The sequence below is a fragment of the Manduca sexta genome, chromosome 11, assembly GCF_014839805.1.
Source record: "Manduca sexta isolate Smith_Timp_Sample1 chromosome 11, JHU_Msex_v1.0, whole genome shotgun sequence".
NCBI lineage: Eukaryota > Metazoa > Arthropoda > Insecta > Lepidoptera > Sphingidae > Manduca > Manduca sexta.
Window position 1 is genome coordinate 4559383 of NC_051125.1, and position 17585 is coordinate 4576967.

At 32.8% G+C, this 17585-nt stretch overlaps 1 protein-coding gene across 1 annotated transcript; it reads left to right on the forward strand.

The window, feature by feature from the left end:
• Positions 1-1886: 1886 nt before the first annotated feature.
• On the forward strand, positions 1887-12052 carry LOC115442846. The gene is made up of 3 exons (XM_030168041.2): positions 1887-1966; positions 2042-2086; positions 9389-12052. The coding sequence occupies exons 2-3, from the start codon at positions 2069-2071 to the stop codon at positions 11672-11674; spliced, it is 2304 nt and encodes a 767-aa protein (XP_030023901.1). The 5' UTR covers positions 1887-1966; positions 2042-2068; the 3' UTR covers positions 11675-12052.
• The last annotated feature ends 5533 nt before the right edge of the window (positions 12053-17585 follow it).

Consider the following 17585-nt stretch of genomic DNA (forward strand, 5'->3'; position numbering starts at 1 on the left):
TTAATATGGTAGACCTATGTATTTCGTTCATTTTAATTTGTATGCAGCAAAGTTCCATATCTATGACAAATTGGCACTGAAATATATAATGATATTCTTTGAAATCGGATCACATTGATCCTGCGTCGAGGATTCATTAAATTATTTATGAACTGACATTATTTATTTATGAATGAAAACTATATTAATTATGTAAACTATGTATTTTAAACTTTCGTTCAGCTTGATTTTATGAATAAATTTAATATATATTAACATTTAAAATGTATTCATAAATAGAATCATTTTCAAGATCGTGGTCATTTATTTTTGGCACACCGCTAAAAGAATAGCATTCCGTATCGATGGTAGACAATAAGTAGCATAGTTATGTGATTAAAGAGGAGTTAGTTACTTGTCTAATAAATGTGATGTCAGCTCATGAATATCATGCTCACGCTCTGTTCATTAATAATGTGGTGCCTGACCAGGAAAATGAAAAACCTGTCAGGGGCGCCACTTTTGCTTTTTCGTTGCTGGGGGTAGCATATATTTTATATCCGCCTAGATAGTGACCCGCCGTAGTGGCCCACGTAAGTGTATAGTTCCGGGATCAGCCAGTATATATCCGGTTCCAACAGGCCGGCATAATTGTGTCGACTGCCGAGAGGTAATCATCTCTCGTCAGTCGACATTCTATTGGACCCCACTCCTTTTCCCATCAAGTGCATTTGAGGTTACTTCGCCTGCATGTAAAAAAAATTTACGTCGTCAGTACAAGAAATTAGTTCCATATTTTACCAAAATATAGCGAGGGTATTTATTTTCATAAATATTCCTTGATTTAAAATGGATTAGTCACCACCGTTATCTCTACGGCGGTTAAGAAAAACAAATTTCGTAAAAATTTCGGTGGCCAGTACAAACTGCCAGTTATATGCAAATAATCGAAAGCGCCGCGTGGCGTATGACGCGTTCGCTAAATTATGCTGAGACTTTGTGATTAAGGCGCCAACTACCATAATTGGTAAACCAAAGAAGCAATAAGTGGATTCGAAATTGTTTATTGTTTTAAGAAATTAGGAGGCATAGAGTTGGTGAAGTATACATAATTAACAAAATGATGTTAACCACGCTTATCTAAATATAGTTTTGACTAGGAAAAGTATACTGTATTTTTTTTCCATTGGGTAATAGCGTTCAGAAATCGGAATTAAAGGCGTTCGTGTGGAAACACCGTAGAGATACGACTACAGTTTTATTTCTGTTCGCTTAAGGTTTGTTTTGGCCTATTGCCTTAATACTCTATTCTACTGTATCCACCTTAATTCCGAGTCGCTTTTGTAGTAAGAGTTTTCTCATTAATTCTCTGCTACCATGCACGAAATTTTGTATGTAATAATATTAAAAATTAGATGGAATTGTTTGATTCACGTTAGCGAGGATGTTCTTTTCTTCAAAGTTAATATCTATGTCCTGTATTATGCTGATTCCAAGAGGAAAATAATATTAATATTTTGATGTTTCTGAAAAATTATAAAATTACAACATAACATAAATGGTATACATAATATATATACAAACACGATACAATTCATAACACAAAGCATCCAATGAATACCTGACAGAGATATTCCTGGCAAATGTAAAAACAAAACAGAACAAATGCAAACACCGGCTGCATCTAGACTACGCTCCCATATAATTTAAGTATAACAGGTAAATTCCGCGCAGTTCCACCCGAAAAATTCTTGACTTTCGTGAAAGTGTTTGCAATATGTCGATAAAAAGTTATCGATTGTTGATAATGAGGCGGACAGTGAAAGCGCGCAGTCAAGTTCGTCGCTCAGCCTTCGCGCGCGGCTGTTTCGGTCAAGCGAAGCCTGCGCATCTTGTGAGAATATTTCCGAGGTATAAAAGAAGGTAACATAGTGATTCGCAGAACCATTTGCACACTCCCGCCCAGCGTCTCTGGTGTATAATACAGGTACGCGCGTATGTGATAGTGTTGTGACGTGTAGTGTTGTGATTTGATAACGAGCTTCTGTTTTATTGTTGACAGAAAGTGCCGGCGAGTGACGTCAGCGAGATGCGGTTAATATCAACGGTAATTATGTTTTATTTAGGTTTTTAAATATGGAACATGTTTGAATGATTTGCAAATTATTGCAGTAATTATTTTCTTTACATTAATTTTTTAAAAAGGATGTCATATTAATTGTTGAATTCAATATAAAATAGCATCTGGAGATGCTTTCTTTGTAAATATGTCAAGTGGTTCATTCAGTATTATATTATTGAAATTATCATAATTTCGTTCTGTTCTCCGTATATTGAATCGTCAATTATAAACAAAATATTGAAAGGCTGATTACTGCTATGCTAACATCAACTTCACATAGTACACTTTGGTAAAAGACTAGGCTTTGGTCACTCAGATACCAATCTAATTAAAGTCAGCATAGTACATTTTGGTTCAAATGCAATGAATAGCATTAAGCAGTTGAGGAGTCTATGATCACCCGTGAAATATTATGGAATAAAAAAAATATACTAATTTAAAACAAAATGAAAGCTGAAAATGTCAAAGCTTCCTATTATGTTATAAATTGGACGTGTATGTTATACACAAAACACTTCCCACTATTTTATGAAGATCGCATCAGAATTGATTTATTACGTAGTTAGATGCATCATTGTCAATCGTTTTTGCATGATTGTCTAGATTACAGCTTAATGTATTGAACTTTCATTTATAGTATTAAGTACTTGGTTCCAGACATGTCAATTTATGCGATGGTTTTTACTTTTAATTTATTTATTATGATATGAAATTCTTAAAATATATGACAGGCCTGGGTAATGACGTAATAGCGGTTAGTGCGCAATAAGTCATAATTTCACCATGTAGTTAATTAGTGATATTTTCATCTCGTCATAGAGTATGAACAGAGGTTCAGCCATATATATTTGATTATATATTATATGTATAATAAATGTTTTTTCCTATACATATATTGCATATACATTTGACATAACATTAATGAGGTTTTTTTATTTAAATGCAACACCATCGAAACTTTGAATTACAAACACGTGGAACATCACTACGCACGTCACCTTGAGACATTAGATGTCTCGTAATAGACATTACACTTATGATGTGTTTGGTTGTCCATGATTGGTGATATCATACAGGAGCTTATGTGATGCGTCTCGTTCAGCTGCACATAAGGTATAATCTGCAAAACCACATTCTGTGAAGATATGTAGGTTGCATGTTTATAAAAAAAAATATGTATGGTCTTATTTAATCATATTTAATGTACAACTGTTTGTTTTTCCTCAATAAAATAAAAATAAAACTGGGATGCCATCCGAAGTGATGCAAAGTAGTCCTCTATGGAGATTAGGCTCTGTTTATATTACAGTTTAATTAACGAGAAAGGCAATTGCTTGTAATTACTTCGGCATCGTTATTTCTAAGGTTTATAAAGCAGACTATAAACTTATAATTTAAGCGATACTGTTAACTTAATTGCGTATAGTGAAATTCAGTAAAACTAATACAAAGTAATAAGATATATTTTTTTATAATCGTTTTGTTGACCTTACTTTGACTTATGTGTATTAATTCGATAATAAAAGGTTAGCATGATGGGACGCACTACTATGTTCAAAACCGACAGAATATTCGCCAAAAGGTCTAAGGTTATTTAATTGACACAGAAATACCACTTTTAAAGATTATTTTAATATTCGTGTAATCACTTTTAAAGAAACATACTATGATTTTTTTTAACAGCAGCGAGTTAGACAGTTATTTAAATGTTTTAGAGATTTATTAGATTGAATAATACAGCACTACCGAAAAATAATAGGCATTCAATCAAAAGGTCATTGACACCTATTTTAAAGAGTGCTTTTTAGTTTTATATGACTGCAGACACACGGAACTGTCAAGGAGCTGTCCAATTATAAAGGTTAACCACTATTCTATGCATTACCTTCTATTTGAATTTTAGTACAACAGTGGTGAAGGGTCCATAAAACCCGATACCTGCCGGCTTTCCTGTAGCATCCTATATAAAATTTAATTATCATTAGAACGATTTCCAGACCTCATTTATGCATATTAGTACCCATACGTTGTGTCGGGTACCCCTTCACTGCTGAGCTATATTATATTATAGTCAATAATCGTGCCACATATTTATATTATGGCAACATACTATATATCATAATTAAATAACAATGGTATTTGTCAGCGCGTAAAGTCTGAATTTGCATGAGTTTTTGTTTTAATAAGGCACAATTACTATTGAGTTTTTGATTGCGATTCGCTGACTTGACTATATGCTGGCGATATAACAGATCATGGCAGATAAATAAACTCAGTGAACCATGGTCTGAGCTCAGTAACTATGGAGTAACTACTTACTCTTTTGGAGACATATTAGTGCAATTCTTTAAATAACATTCGTAATTATATAGTAGTATTTATTTATACACGCACATTGTATAAGTTATCTAAGTTTATTATGCATGTTATGAATACAATTTCACTAATTATTTAAGAGTATTATGTGGCTGCATATCAACTAAGTAACATTTTTTCCTTCGTTATGTTCTTATGTAATTAGACAATTACTCGCAAGCAATACAATGCGGACACTTTCTCTAAATAAAATTGTTTTACTAAAGCATACTTTTAGCATTAAAACTGCTTTCTTACAACTAGTCGTTTTCGCTTATAAGAAAAATCTTTTGAATGATTTATTTGTGTCTTAGTAACAAAGTTACTTGTTTAATTGACTAATTGTAGATGCGTGTACCGACAAAGGTAATTATAATTAATAGCCAAAGACCTAGTTGCAGTGGTGAACTATGAACTCAAATTATAATAAACGGTGTGGAACCTGAAGGCCTATGAGTAACCTTATTAAACTCTTTTTATTATATATTCAGTTTCACTTACTTAGATCTCAGATGTTAATGATGATGACGCTTTAAAATTTGGGTGCAAAAACAGCAGTTCTCTGATGGTGTAAATAAATAAATAAAGAGCTTATCTCCGCTCTAGAGCATGTATGTCATTCATAATGTCCCTGAAGATATTCTAGAGAAGTTACAAATCTATTCAAAAAGAATCGGAGTTGGGAAAGTCGTATTCGGAAACCTCTAGCAATTGTATTGATTTTGTGAGCTCAGGTCGAACTGGACAATTCACATTCAAGGCGACAGTATAAATTATACAGAGCTTAAAACAACACATGGGTTATAAATTGATCATCGTTTTCAACCTAGTGACCGACTATCAAATAAGTGTTACTTCATAACACGTAACATGGTAAAAGATGGTAATGCCATGACCGCTTAAACTGTAAGTCATCATGATGGTGCGTTTTACGACTAATAGTCCAGTTGGAAGATGATTTATAAATTTGATTCCATTAATATTAAAAACAATTATGAGGCTTTATAACATTTAACTGTAATGTATCAGATGACGAGAGTAGTGTAGACCATCTGTATTGTAAGTTCTATTTTGTAAATAGAACAACTGTTTGATTTAAAACAATGCCAACAACGGATTTTATTTGTTTTTATACATATGTGGACATAGTATTTTGTTATGAATTGTATTGATTCTTCTTCGTCCGTAAAATATTCCAAAGCTATATCCCAATCCTAACATTAGATCAAGTGTATCTCTATCATCATTTATTTGTAGAATTTCCCAACTACTTCATATTATCAGGTATGTATGCATTACATGAACAAAACATCATAAGTCAAGGAATTATAAAAGTTTTGTACGTTATTTACAATCGATGTGATGGTTCTCACAGATTATATCACAGCGGAAGAAGATCTCAATCGGATTTCAGTAGATACATTATGCATACGGACATGTAACGCGTAAATGCGAAGTTTCGTTCAGCTAATCAACTCGGTTAAGTATCGGTTTCGGCGTAACAAACAAACAAACACGCTTTCTGATTTATTGTATAATTGCATGTTTAGAATTTTATGGTAATATATTCGAGATTTTATTGGTTTGTAAACTTCGTTTTGGCGGGAAACATAATTAACATCGTAATTACATGACATAACATCTTTTTTTATTTCTACAATTGAATGAGTACCGGCGATTCGCTTATAGTATGGTTTATCGCCGCGACTGGGCCATAAACAGAAACAAAATCATCCAGACTTTCGAGTTCTTAGTATAAAAATATATTGCGCTCGAGAGAATATATCGCGTTAAGTGCTGATGTCTAAATTGTTAGATAAAACTTATTAATAGTATAAAATATATTGTAAAAAAAATGCGATATTATGATTAAAATTGTTAAAATGTCTCACTTTTATTCGAACAGGTTGTCATTCATCTTATGATTATCTTTTATCTGACGATTGAAAAATCGGACCTTAGTTTAACATACCTCAGTAATTCTGATTTGTTTTTAGCTTGGCTCTAAGTTTGTTAGCCTGGCAGGGGCTGGAATATGCAAACAGAGTTTTGGGTAAGCGCTTTAGGCGACTACAACCCTTGAAAATTAAGCGACTATACTAAGGGGAACCCCTGATGGGTTACGAACCTGGGCTCAGGACTGTCACTGGGAGAGGATGAGACATCACCGATTTTGGATGCGCGTAGTCGGAGCGAACTAACAATCCTACCATTAGTAGTTTCAATACTTCTTTTAATGTAGCCTCGGAATATACAGCCGGTGTCTGGGTTTTCTTTTCGCTACTATGAGTATAACTTTGTTGTTATTGAGTAGTAATTGTCGAAATATCAGAAAGTAGCAAGAAAGCACTAAAATGTTTCATATTTATTATAATCCATAGCTCTACACGTAATAGATATTTTATCGATACTATTTTTGTATATTTTCAATGAATGTAAATTGAATAAAAATAAATAACTGTTTTTATATGCAGTTTACATTTTAGAGATCATTTAGAATTCAATAGATGCTATCAAAATATTAATGGGAATAAATTAATAATAAATATATAACGTGAAAGCATATATTATGTATTACGTTGATCCTGAATGCACTAACTTAACTTTCTATATCTATGTATAGGCTCTCGCATTTTGATAAGAGGCAATTTAGTTTCTCTAAATTGCTATTGTCTGGTGAAGATCAGGAAGAGTAATGTCGCAATCCTTGGACAGTGACTTTCTCTTTCATTTATATCGTTTAGTTTCCGATTACTTTCATCTGCGACATCGGGTTAAATATGCTCAGCTTGATTGAGATTTAAGTAGAATGTAATGTGTCGGTCTGTTTTTTGCTTGTTGAAATGTTAATAACGTTCATTATAATAATGATATTTTTATTAGCTGATGTTATAGTGTTCTCCATCTAGAAGGATTAGGTATTGTCTGTGTCAAATATGTTTCCACTTTTATTCTATTGATTTGAAATAGTTAAGATAAAATGATATCTAAGTTACATTTTGGAATATCATGGAGCTTATAAACTTTTTTTATTTAATTGATTATCGACGTTACCTATTTGTATTTAGGTTTAATTTAAGTACATTTATATTTAAACGCACAGCAGGAAGTTAGGTAACGAAAAAAAATTAACTCAGATTTTTTTACCGTATTTTGTTATTTACTAAGAGTTTCAACTCCCGTTTCTTTTAATAACCAGTTAATGGTTATTTTTAACCTTTAATAAACCAGTTAATAGTGGTTTGTAACTTTCAATTTTATGTTTAATTCGAAAATAACGAGATCCTTATAGCTTAATATCTGTATTTCACTTAACCCTACAAACGTACGAAAAAGTAATCAAATCTATCTCCTTTTCCAGCCTTTTAGACTCTATGCAGGGAAATAGTATATTAAAATTCACCCTCAATTCACTATCTCAGGTTCATCAAAGCACGTTTCGCAAAACTGTTTCGCTAAACCACAACAGGTTTCACATAAAAGCTCAACGCACATTCAGAGGCTGGCAAAGTTCCAAGATTTATACGATTATGCAGTCGGCGATCCAAAGAATGACCGTGTCAGACGTGGCTTGGGTTCTCTGTCATCATATTAGTAACATATGAATATAGCTATAGGTGTTCGAAAGTAGCGTCCGTGGATAAATATTAAGTCTGTTTTGTTTTTCGCCCTTTTTTAAGAAAGAGAGAAGGGGATCAGAAATGAATACCTTCACATGACTTAACTGTTAGTTTTTGGCACACGTATACCCTCTCTCCTGAAAATTATAAGTGGATTATGCAAAGGCAATTATGGACATATATAGTTTTAAATATGGTGACCACCTAGAAACATCTGGACAATGCATACAAAATTAAATAGTGATGTTCTAAGTCTTTGTACTATTTAATTCGTCTCGTGTTATACATTTTCGCGGAACATAATAATAGTTGATAGAAACTTACAAAGATGAATTCAATGTTTCGCCTCTTATAATATTGAATAACAGTGCTTTGAATATTACATCACTCAAATAGACAGCACATAAAGAATTTGTATTATTAATTACTAACTCGCAGATTTAATCGTTAGAGCGGGGTCGTGGAAAGCGGCGCCGACGAAGACGATCGCGCACTCTTGCGCATCAGAAAACTCTGTTTACGCAACATTTTAGGCCGAGTATTTTTATGGGGCATTGGATAATAAACTTCCTAAGAACCATTTTCCTATATTTATTTATAAATATATTGTTCATGCAGTAAGGTGGTAATGTATCTTAATAGTCAACGTTTGTTTTATAAACATCTCTATGCATGGACATTAAAGATAAATATTATTAAAGGCGAAACTTAGTTATATAAATAAAAACAAAATGTATAGTAGAGATAAAGGTTTGATTAGAAGTTGGTTTCTTAAGTTTCCTGATGTTGTGACATGTTGCAGCTCGAGATTCAAATAAAAAAAAAATTATCAACAACAAACTATTACGTTAGAATTTTGTACAAGACAATAAAACACGGATTTTCCGCACCATGTCATAATAACGTAATACCTTATCTAAACGTACAATCTAATGTGTGACTCGTCAAATTGTCGCAACATTAGCAATTTCACAAGAACCAATGATGGAATACTAAAATATTGTGTTACCTCTTTGCACATCTTATTAGAGAGAACAGTCAGCATAAACACGCAACGTTCAGGAGAATGGTATTACACGGGTTTCATTTTTAATTATATCACAATTACACATGATTTACACCGAGTTGTTATATTTGTTGCAAATTCAATGTGTAGTCAAGTAATAAATGGTAATGGATATTTAGAGAGTCATTTGTTTAGCTATGTGCCATGTTTTGATTTGTAGAATTGATCAGTGCACTTATAATATAGTAGGTATTGTTATGAGTCAAATTGAATATTTGCTAATTTTTTTTCTTATCTCAATTTCAGATAATATTCTGCGCAGTGATAGCGACGATATGCGCAGGCCCAGAACCCAAGAAATACAAGACAGATGTTAAAGAGAAGGATAAAAAATCTAACACAACACTGACAGAAGAAGAAAGGAAATTTTTGAGGGAAGTTGAAGCTAAATTTGGTATAAAAGCTGATGCTGATAACAAAGAAAGTGAACAAGAAAACAAAACTGTTACGAATGTGACAACTCCTTTCCCTGCAATCATAGCAATAGAAATCGTCAATGATACAGATTCAAAGTCAAAAGGCAAACGAACGATAGATGCAAATCTTGGTTACGGATATAAAACCAATAATGGATACTCATACTCCTATTTTGGTAAAGGAGCACAAGAGAAAGGAAAATTCATGATATACCCATATTCCCAGCAGGACATACCTCCGGTTTCACATCCCGGAGAAAATTATGATCACGCAGCTGGGAGACATCCGACAGTTTCAACAAAAGTTGAAATTCAACCATCCCGGGCATTTGAATTAGTGCCAGTGAAAGACGAAAAAAATTCTTACCCATATAAATCGCAGTTAAATGGACACAGAACGAATTATAATAATATTAAGGGATTAGTATCTCCGCCACCACAACACTCCCAAGTAGATTACTCCCAGCATCAAGCACCAGCGTCTCACCCTTCAACATTGTACACCACATACAACGGAAAAGGGTTTTCTGGTCTCAGTGGTCAATTCCCAACAGTTATGCCAAATTATTTTGTAGATCCAACCCAATTATTGAAGTATCCCGAATATAAAAGCGCCGGTTTAACTCCCGATCATTTGAATAATTTACAAGACACAAAACCTGATCACAGGGTGGTACCTGTATTAGTCCTTCGTATACCGAGCTCATCACTTAAAAATCCAACAGCTGAGTTATTTGCTAACCTTCCAGAGAATTATCCATTGTCGAGGTATTTAAATAATGTTAACTTACAAGAGTTGGTTAATCAATATTTCAAAAAGATGGGATATTCCCATGGGCCTCCGGTTATGGCATATCAGGAATCGCTAACATTGAAACCATCTGATGCTACTGTTGCTGCCCCTGCTACAAATTATGAACCACAACAATACGCCCATCCTTATGTTCAACCTTCGTACACTCATGCAGACTTTTCTGGTGTTCAATATTCTGCCGTCAAACCAGTGATGGCGAGATATCCATCAAGCTATACTCGTCAGCAGTACTACCTTCCCCCAGGACATTCGCTCTACCATCAGCCGATGCATCAACAAAAATACGAGTATCGTTACCAATACGTGCCGCAATCTGTGGTGCCAACACAGGCGCATTACGTTGAACCTCAATACCAACAGCAGACTCACCAGGCCGATCAAGCCACATCTCAAGAGTCGGGATACCAAGATGCTACATTAAACCATCAAACACATGTTCAGGATACCTCAGCGGAAGTTGAATACTCGGTTCCTGCGCAAGCAGCTGATCATGGAAGTTCTGTTACAACAACTTTTGAGTATGTAAATCCCCAAGCCCAGGTTCAAACAAACTATGAAGCAAGGACTCCATCACCTGAATATGGTGTAGTTCCACAAAAATCGGAAGTTGATTCTGCTGAATACGATACTAATAAAGTTACTCGAGTACCAGTATACGGACCACCAAAAGAAGAATCAGGTGCCCAACAACAATACTTCACGGTAGAACAACCCATCCATAGTGATGCGGCTGCAGTATATCAGGCTCAAGTACAACAAAATGCTCAAAAATATTATTCCGAAGCCGACTCAGGTGAAAATCAAGGATATGTATATCAACAACCAGCAAGTGAAGACTCGGCTCATAATTTAGTGCTTACTGAAAACTATCCAAGCAAAGACCATACTATCGCCACTGTTCTACCGCTAAGCTATAAAACTCGACAACCAACCAGTGGTCCTGTTCAAACAGTAACATATGTCACCCCGATGCCTTATTCCTACAAATATCAATCACCATACAAAGTAATGATACCACAGACGTATCTTAAACATCCTGACTCGGAGAAGGTTGCGTATGTAAATTCACATTCATTCTCAACTTCTCACACCCAAACTGGATTGCATTATGAACAAAATCCGGAAGCGGAGTATACACTACCATCCCAATATATTCCCCCTGTCGGCAAACAAAAACCTCCTGCGTATCCTAGAAATTACCATTCTCACCCGAAGCGTATGGCGCGGCCAGAGAATAAAAGCGAAAATGCCACGCATGCGAAGAAGCAAAATGGTGGAAGTGATAAGAGGAAGTCGTCATAAAGAGTCAAATGTTTGTAGAAAAATGTAAATATTATGTATTTGTATAGTTATAGATAAGTACTTTAAGTAAATCGGTGCGTACTAGCTAAAATGAATTATTGATAGCACAATGACATGCTCGTACGAAAATGAAAAAATGTACCTAATAAAATATAAGACTTATCGAATTTGTAGGAATGAAATTATTGTTTAATTTAATTAATTGTTATTTATTTCTTGTTTTTTGCTTGATGTGTGAATTGCCAGTTTTAAATGCTAATGATAATATTAAGTTTGACAAACATATGGTAACTGTTTAACAAATAATGAACGTTTATATCGTTATTGTTTGTTTTCAACACTATGTGTTAACCAACATTAAAGTCAAAGCTAAAATAACAGGGTTATATTATTTACCAATACTTATTTTATAATTTTACTATTATTTTTGATAGTGAATAAACTAACAAAAATAATATACTATTCTTATAAAATGTTTATATATAAGTTATAAAAATATTGTATAGGAATCTGTAACTTATGCAATTACTTCTTATCGTAAGATTTAGACCATCTTGCTAACAAGATATCCTCATTATAAACTTTTTGTTTTCAGGGAAATGTTGACAGGCGCTGTATGTATTTTTTTCATTTAATATTGCGAACAATAACTCATGTTTTAGAAAAACCGAGTTAATCTGTCTTAGTCATAAATTCTTTAACATTACATCTTAGAAATCGATAGCATGATTCTTTATCCAGCATTAATTAAATCAAGCAATTACAATTCTCAACACATGCAAACACAATATTACAAATAGTATTAGACAACACATAATGATTAAAGACCTAATGTGCTTACATATTGCACATAGTACGAAAGCATTGTTATTCAAGCGTATTGTACCGTAAGCAATTAAATACAGTTAAACTGTATTTCTACCTATAGGGGTCAAAATACAAGTTAGCGCAAAGTTATTGATGAATTTACAGTTGTTTTGATGAAGTTGCGGATATCAGGGTTAAATTTAGTATTTTTCATATAAATAATTAAAGAAATATTTGAAGTCCACGCGAGAAATAAAGATCGAATTAATTTCATCGATATATTGCATTCAAAAATTATTAGTAATATTATTATTAATCTCTGTCTATATTATTTAAATTTGACGCGGTATAAAGACATTAGGGTGTCTAGAGACTTAGCTAGCTTTCCCTTTGGGTGTTACAATATGCGAATATAGATCCTAGCGTCCAAAGTTTACAGTAGCTTTTGCAAAAGCGGGGCATGTATATCCAGTAGTGACATAAAAATAAACAACAGTTACAGGATCGTAAAATAAAAAAGAACATCGATGCATAACGGTTGCGGGATCATAATTGTACTCTGATCTGTTGATACTGTAAAGGTCACTAGAGGTTAAGATCAAAATCGCATTAAAAAAGCGTATATATTTATCGTGTATGCGACATATGGTACAGAATAACAACAATGATGTATTGTGTAATGGTAGGTTGTCTCTGACATGCTTATGTATTATACCATAGATATACTTTAATTAGAAGAAGGAGTAAGCGAGCAAGTGACTCTGGAAGTATTTTTCGCTGACATCAGAGCAATACTTCGATCGTTGTCATTAGATAGGAATTTAGGAATACAATTTGGAAAACCAACCAGTAGCAAGAATATTGTTCAGGTAAGAAAAGTCAGCACCAAGTCGTTGAGTTATACTATTTATTCAGATGGAGAGGATCGATTCTCAACTTGTAGCATAATATTTTGTGATACAGAAATTCTATCTATAAATTAGAAGGTGTTATAATTGCAGACAATAGTATCTGATTGATCAAAAATAATTGAGTATCTTCATGACTTTGCATCAAATAGTATTCTTTTACTTCAACAGAAATGTTTAGATTATTGGTCACCGGATAATATGAAACGCCTGACAATAAAAAACTGCAACATCACTAAAATTTTAAACGATGAAGTATTCCATTAGGACTGTATAATGGTTAGTCCTTTTTTTCCTTCAGGCTATGTCCTTATATCTTAGTAATGACTGTATATAGCTCTCTGGCGGTAAAAATATACAAAAGGTAAAACCTAAACAAGGACTTTTGTATATTTAAGATTTACCTATCTATCTATAGGTAGACTATTCAATTTTAAAAAAAATATGTCAAATGATATCTCATGGAATTGCGAAAAAATCTTGTTAATTCGAATTAACGACGCCTAACTTAAGAAAACTTGTTAGCAATCTTGTACGCTGAATAGTATTCGCATCTTTGGTGTTGGATGAGCGGTGTTTTCGCTCCACTCTCGTTTTCTGATCACTTTCCGCGTTTTCCGCTGCTCTACCGGTTGCGAGGAATCAGGAAAAGGCAATGTGTACTTGTAACATACCATTAGAACGCGTAACGTCATGATTGGTTATTACACCGAACATCGATTTGAACATTTCTTCGTTTAGACCTGAATATATGTAATGAAGATTTTTGCAGCATGGAAAAGGGTTTTCAAGATGGCGCCATAATTAATTAAATGCTTTTTAAGAGCTTGTTCAATGTTTTGTCAGCTTTTAAATTTGTTGGTGTTATATGTAGTCAATACACCGCAATATTTCAGCAAATAAAGTCTTTGAAATATAACAATTTTACGGATTTTATCGCATGTCCCTCCCATGCCCATGAAGGCTGCAAAGTCTTCAAAACGTCGGGAGAAATTTATAATATAAAAAACCGCGATAAATCCGCATTACATTATTATCATTCGCTTAAACATTACAAGCCATTAAAAAACGTCTGTTTCTGAAAATCGAAAATTATTATATGTATATGAAAATTCAAATAATTTTGTTTTAAATTATTTGAATTTTCATATTCGATTTTGTGGAAGAAATCCTACAGTAAACAATTTTATACAAACAAACGATATCTGAGAAAAAAACCCTTCGCATTTCAAACAAGCAATTAAACACTGGATCCATTTAGAAAGCAGTTTCTATGGAGCGGCTCAGAAAGCTATTTGAATATGCATAGCTCGAAGCTCGGATGGTTCGGTCAGGCGCTCGTGTGTTTCTGCCGTAATGAGGTAAGTATAAGGGAAATTGTGATCACTTGTAGCCATTACGCAATTAGCTTACGATACGATGTAATTTTAATGCAATTAGAGTATTGTCTTCGAAACAATACGTTTACGTTTTAACGGATGTTTTAGGAAGTGTGCAATTATTTTTGTATTGTGTTGCATATACCATTAGAACTCGTAAATGTAAAGACATGAAGTTTTTAAAGTTATTTTACGAATGGTTTCTTATATGCATAAGTTTATCTAAATAGCGAAGGTAAGGTAAGTACTAACTTATTGCAATACGGTACTACTTAATATGATATAAAACTATAGTTTTATTTAATTGATATTTTAAGTGCGGGATAAAATAACAAATGCAATAAGTCGACGCAATCATTTGAAAGAAAAAACGGAACAAGTACGTAATGAGCAATTAAATTTACGATCATTTCCTAAACTTGGCTTGCATGACACAAACAGCAGCTACATTGTCAATTGAAACTGGAGTTCCTCATATTTCAAGACATTTTTACTTTAATAATAATAATCTATCTAAATTTTTATTATATAATTCATTTATAATTTAATTTAATTTACACTGTGCAATTAATTAATAAATATTATGAGACTTATCAATTTTATTTCTGGAATTGTTATTTATAAACGTATATCCTATTTTGTATAATTAAATCCTTTAAAATAAAGATTCACTAACTTATAAAATGGTTTTTTGTGGAGTATTAATAATTTGATGTTATTACTAATGTAGTCTTATGTTTGTAGTATATTCCTTTAGAAACTGTCGTTTTTATAGTTTCTATTACAATGAATGGGAGGCATTTGAACTCTTACCTCTTGCTAAGGCAATTTCCTGTTTATTTGTTTAGCTTTGGAGTTTAAATTCAATTGTTTTCAAGGGGTTCCGTTTATTATTGGTAAAGATATTATTTCATATTCAAATATGGAGTAAATCATATTTTCTGATGAATAACTTAAGTTAAAATAGTACAAGAGTCGAGTTTTTCTAATATTTACTTTAATGAGAGAAAGCTGAAGCTTGCTGCTCGTACTTATTTTGTTCACATGTGAAAACTAAATAAAAATCCGTTTAATAGTTTAAGAGATGTGCGCTAACAAACAAACAGAAAACAGAGACGAAAGAGAGTTCTCGCAGACTTGTGTTCTATAACTTTTCTCTTGTCCCACTCTCTCTTTTTTACTTTCCTTTCAATATGTAAACACGCCTAGTTCTACTGTATTATTATATGTATAGGTTATATAAATATCGTGATTTATAAATATCATTTGTTCGAGAGACAAGTAAAATGTGTCTTATTGAAAGACGGCAGAACTATGCCTTCAGGCATTATAGCTTAACCGCATTCGTTACAAAATACAATAGAATCGGTTTAATTTATTTATTTTTTTATTTATTAGGCCTACTATTAATAATACACTATTACAGTTATACAAAGTATAGCAAGTAATTATAAGAAAAAGTAAGTCTTAATACATGATTATTGTAAATTATACAAAGCATTTACTAATTGTACTCACCATAAATATATATAAATTAAGTAAACCATATTACTAAAAAAGTATCAATCCATGAAAAAAATGAATAAGGTAACAAATAATAAATTAATTAATTTAATTTATAAGAGTGTAATGTCACTTTTATTTCGCTTAGAATATTATTAGGTTTTCGTGAAATTTGTAACAACTAGAGCGTCGCAACAGACAATCATTTTCTACTCGGTATATAATATTTTTACCCGCTTAAAATATTATCTGATATTAATGAATACAGTTGAATATTTAAGTATAGAAACCTCTAGTAACTGTAGACCGTCACAATGATCTATTTCTCGATTTCATTAATAAATATGGCAAAAAAACAGCGCGTTGAAATCTTTTGTTACGAAGAGAGACAAGTTTTGTAAATACAAAATATTTGACCATGCACAAATAGTAGCAAAGGTAATACTTGTAATATTGAATGCTATATTGTTATTATTTTTATTTGGATACAAAAATTATAGTGTGTAAGAGACGATGCATCTCAATATAACAAAGTATAAAAGCTTTTAGAAGATTTACGTAACTAATGTATATGTTAAAGGTTTTCCTATGTTATAGCCTGGCCCTAGGCGTGGAAATGTTAATGTTCTGAAACTCAGCGCTCGCTACCGCTTCTCAAACTTTTACCATACCCATCTACGTTAACAGTTATTACAAAAAAAATTAAGTGAATTGAAAGTACTTAAATTTTATTGACTTTTGTATCCGATAAAAACATAGGTCATGTGAAAGGCACAATCTACTACGGTACATACAAAATAATGTAAGATTAAAACTAACCAATATATCTGTACACACAAAGTAATAGCTGAAATTCTTTATTTTGTCTTTCTGAAAAATAAATGAAAATAATTAATATAAATGTGTAGTAGTAGTGTGTAGTGTGTGTGTATTGCACAATGCATATTTAACATTGAACACAATTGTCTGACAAATAAGTTTGTAACCACATTTAAAGACGAAATACGTAAACCTTTTATCCGACACTGATTGCTATTGTTATCCAGAAAACAAGTATTTTTCTAACCTGTTGGTTTCGTTTATTTACGTATTATACCATTAATATTTTATTAATTTGTTTACTATCTTTAAGCAATAAGTACAGTGATTCTTAAAGATTAGTCTACAGTAATCCGAAATCTTTGAGAACACCTCTCAATGTGCAAGTGTGCATAAAACTATGCGAGTCCATCCTCCAGCGAGCTGCACTCACACAGACTCCGCGCCACGGTCCGCTACCCCCGTATATAAGTGTATGCCTGCCTAGCCTTGAAC